Source organism: Triticum dicoccoides, chromosome 7A (genome assembly GCF_002162155.2).
Source record: "Triticum dicoccoides isolate Atlit2015 ecotype Zavitan chromosome 7A, WEW_v2.0, whole genome shotgun sequence".
Classification (NCBI taxonomy): Eukaryota; Viridiplantae; Streptophyta; class Magnoliopsida; order Poales; family Poaceae; genus Triticum; species Triticum dicoccoides.
The window spans coordinates 232,182,383-232,192,534 of NC_041392.1; the positions used below are offsets into that span (position 1 = coordinate 232,182,383).

Here is a 10,152-nt window from a genome sequence, read left to right on the forward strand (position 1 = left end):
AGACCCAACATACCATGAAGGTTTCTTTCGACATTGCTTTTAGATGAACATGAATTTGTTCTTTGCGCGTCGTGAGTGTCGTGGAGAAGGCTGATGACAACTTCAAGCCGAGGAGGATTGTTGCGAACAACTTTCTTTCTCTCTTCTGCAGAAATGCACGGCTGCTTGCTTACGGTAAGGCCGCATACGCAATTGATTATTGAAATCTGGATGGGAGAGACCGTGAACACCACAATGCAATTTGCATGCACTGTGGTGAATGTGTTTGGACCAGAGTACCCGATAGAGTCAACTATGGAGGACACGGAAAAAGTGTTGGCAATTGGAGCTACGAGAGGATTCCCAGGTATGCTGGGTTTAGTTGGTTGCATGCACTCGCAAGGAAGGATGTGGAGAGGGCATTCAGAGTGCTCCAAACTCGTCGGGGCCATTGTTTGTGGAGTTGCAATGATGTGGGGAGCAAAGACACTTTGACAACTCATGATATGTTGCTAATCTTACAATCATGATTGTCGAGGATGGGGATGAAGCAGCAGCGCACACACATGATTTTGAGAAGCCCGGTGTTCGGCTCCGCCTCCCGGAACAAGAGGCCGAGCATAGTTACGAACTTTCTGAAGATGCACCGACAACTATAAGATTAACGGGTGCATACGCGACCTCTCAATGATCTTGTGGAGTATATGTAGTTCAGGCTGAAATTCACTAAACTTTGTTTTTAATTTTTGGTTATGCACTATGGACAATATTTATGTTCGGCCTATGGTTTTGTTATGTATTGTTAAGTGTGAATAATTTGTATTTGTGTGCACTAACATTGATGATTGACGTGCATGTGTTTGTATGTATTTAATGTTTTAAAAGTAAGAATTATGGTTATAAATGTGTTCATTTGAGGCTGACCGGTATGTTATACTATGATCCAAATTCAAGTATAAAGATAAAAACTAATTTCTAATTGACCTAGATCACTTGTGTTGCATATACCCATTGTAAGTCACCGCATGGACTAAAGATCGTTTGATTTACATGTCGTATTCCACGGGCGTGTAGGGGCTGGACTGCTCTAAGAGCCAATACGGAGTGCCTTGGTGACAGATTTGAAAATCGGAAACATCCCCAATTATTTAATCCTTACGGGACTGTAAGCAGGCACCATCAACCAGTAATCAAATTCAATCAGGACCCCACACACAGCCCCAGTCCCATGTGCCGGCGCCTGCATAAATTCAAACGAAGAGGCTCGAACCCAGCAGGGGCCCAGCGCAAGCCTCAGGAGTAGCCAATCACCCCGACCACTCCAGCAGAACAAGCATACTAGTACTAGTAGGAGTATGATATCAACGTTAACCCTGGGGATTATAAACTACTAATCCATGCGATTTCCCACATGCCAACACGCTTAATTACTCCTTTAGCAAAAGTCGCCCCGAGCACAGAGCTTCGATCGAATCCACCAGCCAAGCCCACCTCGCCCCTCCCCCTCCCCCTCCAGCGCAGCTCCCCGTGCCCTGCGGTTCGAATCTCCATCCCCGAAATGCCCCTCACGTAGGCCCCAAATAACAGAAGGGACATCATCCTCCAGGTGGGTATTTCCGTCATTTCGCAAGTAAAATCTCACTCCCCGGCCTAAACCCAGTCTCCCCGGTTCCCCAATCCCTCGGCTGTCCTCTTCTCCCCCTCTTCCGTGCTGCAACCCCACGTACTCCCAAGAAATGGCAGGGCTGTTTGTTGTAGTCTAGCGCGAGCCATTCCGAGGGGCAGATACGAGTTCTTTCTCCCGTCGCAATGGCGGCCGTGCGGGCGGCGGCGGTGGCGGTGCTGCTGGCGGCCGTGGCCGTGGCGGCGGCCGCGCTGAACACGGACGGCCTGGCGCTTCTCGCGCTCAAGTTCGCGGTGACCGATGACCCTGGCAGCGGTCTCGACACCTGGAGGGACGCCGACCCCGACCCCTGCGGCTGGGCCGGCGTCACCTGCGTCGACGGCGGCGGGGGCCGGGTCGCCGGCGTCGAGCTCGCCAACCTCTCGCTCGCGGGCTACCTGCCCTCCGAGCTCTCCCTGCTCTCCGAGCTCGAGACGCTGGCGCTGCCGTCCAACCGCCTCTCCGGCCAGATCCCGGTCGCCATCTCCGCGCTGCAGAAGCTCACCACCCTAGACCTGGCGCACAACTTCCTGTCCGGCCAGATTCCCGCCGGGATTGGGAGGCTCGCCTCCTTGTCCCGCCTCGATTTGTCCTCCAACCAGCTCAACGGGACGCTCCCGCCGTCCATCGCGGGGCTTCCGCGTCTCTCCGGCGTGCTCAACCTCAGCTACAACCATTTCGTCGGCGGGATCCCGCCGGAGTTCGGCGGCATTCCCGTCGCTGTCAGCCTTGACCTCCGGGGGAACGACCTCGCCGGCGAGATCCCGCAGGTGGGCTCGCTCGTCAACCAGGGCCCCACCGCCTTCGACGACAACCCGAGGCTCTGCGGGTTCCCGCTCAAGATCGAGTGCGCCGGGGAGAGGGATGAGCCAAGAATCCCGCAGTCGAACCCTGGCATGAACCCTGGTGCGGCGGCGCAGGTTGGGAGGCCGCCGAAGCGTCGGTCGTCGCCCACGGTGCCGATTCTCGCCGTCATTGTGGTGGCGGCCATCGTCGCAGGGCTAGTGCTGCAGTGGCAGTGCCGGAGGCGGTGCGCTGCGACGACCAGGGACGAGGAGAAGGAGTCGTCGACCAAGGAGAAGAGCGCGGCGGTGACGCTCGCCGGCACTGAAGAGCGGCGCGGCGGCGGGGAGGAGGGGGAGCTGTTCGTGGCCGTGGACGACGGTTTCGGGATGGAGCTGGAGGAGCTGCTCCGGGCGTCCGCCTACGTCGTGGGGAAGAGCCGCGGCGGCATCGTGTACAGGGTCGTCCCCGGCCGCGGCACCGCCGTGGCCGTCCGCCGTCTCAGCGAGCCCGACGACGGCGATGGCACTGAGTCCGGGTGGCGCCGGCGCCGTGCCTTCGAGGCCGAGGCTGCCGCCATCGGCCGCGCGCGCCATCCCAACGTCGCCCGCCTCCGCGCATACTACTACGCCCCAGACGAGAAGCTGCTCATCTACGACTACCTCGGCAATGGCTCCCTCCACTCCGCCCTCCACGGTAATGTGCCGCCGAAATCTTGTCTTGTTAACTGCTAGACTAGAGGTTGCATTTGATCCAGAGATATTGGCACTGAATAGCATGTTTGAATCAGGTGGCCCGACGGCTTCGCCAACGCCATTGCCGTGGTCGGTGAGGCTGTCCATCGTGCAGGGCGCGGCGAGGGGGCTGGCATACCTGCACGAGTGCAGCCCTCGCCGGTACGTGCACGGCTGCATCAAGTCGTCCAAGATCCTGCTCGACGACGAGCTCCGTCCGCACGTCTCCGGCTTCGGCCTCGCTCGCCTCGTCGCCGGCGCGCACAAGACGGCGCAGTCGAGGAAGCTCGGCAGCGCGGCGTGCGCGCTCCGCAGCGGCGCCCTGTCGGCGCTGTCGTACGTGGCGCCGGAGCTGCGCGCGCCGGGGGGCACGGCCGCGGCGGCGACGCAGAAAGGGGACGTGTTCGCGTTCGGGGTGCTGCTGCTGGAGGCGGTGACCGGGCGGCAGCCGACGGAGGGGGAGGGCGGGCTGGAGCTGGAGGCGTGGGTGCGGCGAGCCTTCAAGGAGGAGCGGCCGCTGTCGGAGGTGGTGGACCCGACGCTGCTCGGCGAGGTGCACGCCAAGAAGCAGGTCCTCGCCGTGTTCCACGTGGCGCTCGGCTGCACCGAGCCCGACCCGGAGCTGCGCCCCCGCATGCGCGCCGTCGCCGAGAGCCTCGACCGGGTGAACTAGTCCGGCGATCCATCATCAATCATTCCGGGGAACGGAAGCCATGACCCGTCATTCTCGTCGACCATCAGCAGCAGGAGTTCCTGAAATCCTTAGCTCCGCAGATTAGCATCATTTGCCAACGTTATTAGGTTTAGAGAGACGGTGAAGAAACCAGCCAAGAATCGTTCGCTGATGTGCGTTTGGTACTCCTTTTTTTGTAGCTGCAATCTTCGCGGCCGTGTATGTATGTAACCGATGATCATGATCTGGACAATTTGCATCCTCCTTTCGCTAGCGTTTTCGGAATGCAGCAGCAAGCATTGTTGCACTTTTTGCGGTGAGAACTGAGAAAAAGCATTGGCTGGTGGCTTTCTTGGGGTTTGGAACCTGGGGAATGGGAGGCGTGTTGCGGTGCTGTACACCTTTGGGCCAGTTGACCCTGAAAGATGCGACAACGACACAGGAGGGGCTGCGTCCATCAGTGTCAGCGCATTGTCTTTTTACCTGTGCCCTGCCGTGCTGTGGGCCTGTGGCTGTGCATGCACAGCGAAACAGCCACACGCAATGGCGCAGTAGACTGGGTTCAGTGGCAACACGCGGGTAGGTTCAGTGGCCCGTGTCTAGTCTAGGTTCGCCTGGTACGGTTTCTTGTTGAGGTGAAATGGGTTCCCTACACTTTAATGACAGCCTGAGATTCTTGCTGAAGAATGGAGGTAGTCATTGCACATTCGCAGTGCTAGATTGGTCATGGGTGCATCATTGGTGCCATCATGCACGGGGATCCAATGTAAACATAATCATTTGCGATTTAGATCGAATCTGGTGTTATGTCAACGTTTTGCTTAGACCCTCGCACTGTAATCATCTCTATTTGGAGTTCTTGATTTTCGGATGCATTTTTACCAGGAAAGCTGACAAAATATGAAGGCCAGAGAGAAGTTTTTTCTTCTCCTTTCACTGTGGCAGCACATGAAGGACATTCAAACTTGAAAGGTTTAAATGCAGGGCACTGGATACGCAGTCATCAAATCCTGCAGGAGCATGGAGGAACTGCTCCTGATGACCTTGACATTTATAATCCTGCAGACCAACCGATGGATGATCCAATAATTCACCACTTGAACGTGACAGCTGCTCAGGGTGGGCGCTATTTGGCCTGTGATCTGACAGAGGTTTTAAATAGCAGTAAAGTTCTTCACCAACCTTCCACGCCAAGATGATAAAGCGTCATGCAAATTTAAACAACCCCTTAATGGTTTAGGACAAGTAGGCAGCTCAGTGTACTGGAGGTTAGAAGAGACCCCCCATCTAGTTTCTTGTCATGTCTAATTACCTCCTGACCGCAAAGTGTATACATCCAATTGGTCTTTGGAAAGTCCAGTACACATTTTGGTTGAGACTGCAAGCAAAAGAAGAAGATCCAGACCCCGCAAAAAAAATTAAAAAAAATCCAGATCAAATGCTAACAAAATTACCAGGCACCGGGCATACAGCTGAAGAAACTCTTGATGTGTAGTTTCATCGATTGATTCTCAGGTAAAGTGTTTTCATCCATAGACATCCTCTGCTGGGAACAGTCCTTGCGCTTCCTCTGGGAGATCAGGTTGGTACTGGAGCTGCTCGTAGTTCAGCTGCCTCGCTGCTTCGTACAGCGCTACTCCAACACTCACCGAGAGGTTCAGGCACCGGACATAGGTTTCCACCATCGGAATTCGGATGGTTCCACCACCCAGGGCTTCTCCGGAGCAGTCTTCCAGGGCGGACTCTGGTAGCCCTTTTGTCTCGGACCCGAATACTAGCCAGTCCCCAGGCTTATATGAGAAATCCTGAACGAAACATGTCGACAATAAGCTAACAAAATACAATCATCTATTCAGAGAATATGACTTGTATGTTTACATTGCATTGATCTGTCCGCACACATCGGTTATGGGATGGCTGACCCAGAAAGAACTTCAAGGGGTGGACAAGTATTATATAAACATTTTAAGTGTCAACAATTCAACATGATTCATGTAAATGCACAATTATGAATAATTAGGTGTCGAAGTGTTAACAACAAGAAAAGGACACGACAACCCATTTATGATACTGAACGAATGAAGGATGAAGGAAAAAAAATGAACACAGATAGCTGTCATGAGCAACATACAACTTCTATGGGCCACTGGCTTTTTCCTTGATAATGATGGACCACTGTGGGTTGAGAGATTGACTATGTGGGAGATAAACATACATGGCGTAATCATAGTTGGGAGAGTTAATTGCATATAAGTACCACAATTGGGGTTAGGTTAACGGATCGGAACCTCGCAAAAAAAAAGGTTAACGGATCGGAACCACTGTGGTCGTGTACTGGGCCGGTGCGTGCATCCCATGTGCTAAGTAGCCACTGGCTAGCCAGATCGATCAGGATACCCGGAGCTTGCTACGTACGTGCAATTGGCGTGAGGCCTGGGCGCTTGCCGCTCAGCGGCATGGTGGCCTGCATGACGTGAATCGCTGCACTGCTGTGAGTGGCGTGCTGGAGGCGCGGGACTATGCGGGGAGCTTGGCGTCGAGAACGGATGCTGCAGGAGCGAGGAGCTCGAGAGGCGGGGGACTGGGGAGAGAGAGAGAGAGAGAGAGAGAGAGAGGACACGAGGAAGAAGATGGAACTGACAAGTGGGTCCATGTATGACTCAGCGGGTTGTTCATGTGTGCCCCATCCGTCAGAAACACTATCAAAACCAGTATGTGCAACACCTCACCCCAAAACCAGTGCTGACTTGCAAAAAAATTGAAAAGTGGTACTGATCCGTTAAGCTAGCCTCAATTGTGGTACTTTTATGCAATTAACTCTAGTTGGGATGCTAGCCGGTTCGTTAAAGAAAGATTGGATAGACTATGCCCTCGAGGAGTTGATGTGCAAGATTCCTTAACCTTTAAGTCCTAATAGAGATCCATATCATTCGGACCATAGGCCTATAACTATCCAAATAGAGGAAGCTGGGAGATCATATTTTTTCAGGAGAATGGCGCGTAGTTTCAAGTTTGAAGCTAGGTTGTTGCAAGAAGATTGCGAGATCGTGGTCAACAATGTTTGGACCAACGCTGGCATGCGAGGGGACCATAATACTCAGGTGATGTTATGCAGGGTGGCAGGAGATTTGAAAGACTGGGATGCAAACTGTTGGGAACCACGTCATACAAGAGGTTCTTCGGATATTGAAGGAGAAATGCGCGACGGGTGGAACTATACACTCAGTGCTAATTCCAAAGCATGCCAACCCAGTGAGCATAAAGGACCTGAGACCAATAAGCCTGTGTAACGTGGCGTATAAGCTGGTCTCCAAGGTAATCACAAACAGGCGCAAGGTAATCCTTCCTGACATCACCTCCCCCAACCAGAGTACCTTTGTGCGTGGGAGACTAATCTTGGATAATATTCTATTGGCATATGAGCTAACTCACTTCCTGCGGAGGAGAAAAAGGGGCTTGATGGGCTATGCAGCTATTAAATTGGATATGAGCAAAGCCTACGACCATGTTGAATGAACATTTTTGAGAGTCATGATGCAAAGGCTGGGTTTCAACATGGGCTGGATTAAACTGATAATAGTGCGTCTCGACTGTTAGGTACCAAATCAAGGTGAACCAAGATACAACTGAAATTATTACACCCCAAGGGCCTGCGCCAAGGAGACCCTCTCTCTACTTGTTTCTTATCTGTGCAGAGGGGTTCTCAGCCATGTTACATGAAGCTGAGATGAGAGGATCATTAAAGGGAATCAAGATCTGTAGAGAAGCTCCCAGTGTAAGTCAGTTACTCTTTGTAAATGAGTCATTTACTACTCATGGAGGCCAATGCTGAGAGTGCTCATGAAGTAAATAGAATATTGAATACTTATGAAGCCTCTTCAGGCCAAATGATTAACAAAGACAAATCCACAACACTATTCAGCGCAAACACAAGGCAAGGGCTAAAGGAGGAAATGAGAAGTATTCTACAGATTACTTCGGAAGGTCTTTCCTCAAAATATCTAGGTGTTCCATCCTATGTGGGCAAGGCCAGGAAAAGGACCTTTAAGTATATTAAAGAGTGTGTGGAAAAAGATCTAAGGCTGGAAGGAAAAACTCCTTTCAAAAAGAGGGAAAGAAATCCTTGTAAAAGCAGTTGCACAAGCAATCCCCGTGTACTCCGTGGCTTGCTTTGATCTAACCAAGTCCTTGTGCGACGAGCTGAGCACTATGATCAATAGATACTGGTGGAGTCAAATGGACAAGGAGAATAAAACACACTGGGTCAGCTGGGAAATATTGATGAAGACAAAGAAAACTGGAGGTCTGGGCTTTAGGGACTTACACGCCTTCAATCTAGCTATGCATACAAGACAGGCATGGAGGCTTATTCAAAACTCATCTTCCTTATGTGCGCAGGTTTTGTCAGCACAGTGTTACCCAAATGGCTCAACTCTACATGCCAACCCCACAGATGGCACCTTACACTTGGCCTAGTATACTAGAGGGAGTAAACCTGCTCAAGAAGGGGATCATATGGAGAGTTGGCAGTGGTACCAACACCAATATTTGGTCTGACCCATGGATTCCAAGAGGAAGAACTAGAAGAGTCATCACTCAAACGGGCAGACATGTTGTAACTAAAGTAAAAGACTGATTGATCCTGCCACAAACAACTGGGATGCAGACCTAATAAGGCAAACCTTCCTCCCTGAAGATGCAAAGGTTATTTTGCAAATCACAATTCATGAACATAATGATGATATCATAGCATGGCCTTTTGATAAAATAAAAAAGGTATATTTTCTGTAAAATCTGCATACAGAGTTGCGATGGCTACTGCAGCTTGTGAACCCACTGCAGGGCTAACTTCTTCCTCAAGTGCAGATGAAGAAACATGTGGTTTCGACTGGCCGAAGCTGTGGTCACTTCCCCTTAGAAACAAAGTTCTTCATTTCATATGGCGTCTGTGTACGGATAGCTTACCCCTGTGCATGAAGCTTCAGCACAAAGGCATGCATGTAGAAACCCGTTGTCCTGTTTGTTTTTGATTCGATGAGGATGGCAGGCGTTGTTTCATTAAATGTAAGAAGGTTAAGGATGTGCGGAGGAAACCTCAGCTGGAGCATGTTAGACTGCAGATTCTTCCTTCTGCAGATGCACTGAGCTGCATGGAGCAAATCTTGAACCTCAATGAGGAGGGAAAACTTAAATCTTGCCTGCTCCTTTGGCAATGGTGGCATGAAAGAAATAGGGCAAATGCAGGAGATGCTATTAAATTTTCTGATGAAATATGTCATTCTATTGATTATCTTTGTATGCATCTCTTTAAGGTACAACAAAGTGGGAAAGTGCAGAAGCAGCAGCAAAAAGAAAGATGGTCCAGACCTCCACTGGGAACTCTGAAAATCAACGCAGATGGCGCCTTCCTGAAGGAGACAAATACTTGAGGTTGGGGCTTTGTTAGTATAGATGCTTGTGGTGTGGCACTGGCTGCTGGTGCGGGTAATCTGGATTCTGGAGAGATTCTCGGATGCGCTTCATTCAGAGGCTTTGGCAATGCTTTATGTCATAAACACAGTCACTCAGCTAGGCTGCGACCGAGTGATGATAGAAACAGATTCTGTGCAACTGAAGAATGCAGCAACCACTGAAGGCTTTGATCTATCAGTTTTAGGAGCGATTTAAAAAAATATTAGAGTATAGATGCCTGTGGGTTTCAATGATGTATGTGTGGCGTCTTGTCCTCAAACTTGTAATGGAGTTGCGCATCTGTTAGCTGCATGTGGCACTAAACTGCGAGCTAGCTTGTGTGAGATCTGGCTTCACCAGCTTCCAGACTTTGTAAAAGACGCTGTTGCTGGCAATTTGTAAAGCCCTTCTATATAATGGAATGCTTTGTGTTCCTTTAAAAAAAAGACATAGTGCCTAAGGTTGTATCTGTTAGAGCAACTCTAGCAGAGTCGCCAATAAAGCCCGATAGGCAAATAACTGCTAAAATACCAGTCTAGCAGATTCGCCATACAATCCTCAATCGACAAATTTTTGGAGGACACTCCATATTTCCCTTCCTCTCTCTTCCCCTCTCTTCTGCGCCAATACCAATGTCGCAGCTGCGTTTCCCGGTCCCTTAATGGCTGCCCGCCGTCTGCCCAACTGCCCATTAATGGCTGGCCACGCCCGTTCCTGCCACCATTTCCTCCCGCCTGCATCCTTTCCTGCCGCCCGACGCTATAAGAGGCCGGCGCCTCCCCCTCCCCTTCTCCACTCCCCCTCCACATCTCCCTTATGGGAGATCTCACAAGGCCAGACCCCATGGCCGCCGGCATCAAGCAGGATGA

General features: G+C 51.2%; 2 protein-coding genes across 4 annotated transcripts in view; one reads left to right on the top strand and one right to left on the bottom strand.

Moving 5' to 3' along the window:
- Nucleotides 1-1,644: 1,644 nt before the first annotated feature.
- On the top strand, nucleotides 1,645-4,144 carry LOC119330978 (receptor protein kinase-like protein ZAR1). Its single transcript, XM_037604128.1, has 2 exons — nucleotides 1,645-3,121; nucleotides 3,216-4,144. Exons 1-2 carry the CDS (start codon nucleotides 1,789-1,791, stop codon nucleotides 3,830-3,832), a joined length of 1,950 nt encoding a protein of 649 aa, XP_037460025.1. The 5' UTR covers nucleotides 1,645-1,788; the 3' UTR covers nucleotides 3,833-4,144.
- An 884-nt stretch (nucleotides 4,145-5,028) lies between these two features.
- Nucleotides 5,029-10,152, bottom strand: part of LOC119331657 (putative tRNA (cytidine(34)-2'-O)-methyltransferase) — a 7,926-nt gene continuing 2,802 nt past the window's right edge. The window contains exons 7-8 of one of the 3 annotated variants that reach the window (XR_005160610.1): nucleotides 5,287-5,637; nucleotides 5,029-5,210 (exon numbers count right to left, since the gene is read on the bottom strand). Coding sequence is in view for 2 of the 3 variants with exons in the window: in XM_037604816.1 (XP_037460713.1) it covers nucleotides 5,359-5,637 (279 nt within the window). In the remaining variant the exon portion in view is untranslated. The other 2 variants (XM_037604817.1, XM_037604816.1) reach the window with 2 other exon arrangements.

Excerpts from the sequence above, each read along its gene's own strand:
- LOC119330978 (XM_037604128.1), top strand. The coding sequence starts at position 1,789 with ATGGCGGCCGTGCGGGCGGCGGCGGTGGCGGTGCTGCTGGCGGCCGTG. Across the intron at positions 3,122-3,215 it reads CCTCCACTCCGCCCTCCACG|GTGGCCCGACGGCTTCGCCA; the intron begins GTAATGTGCCGC and ends TGTTTGAATCAG.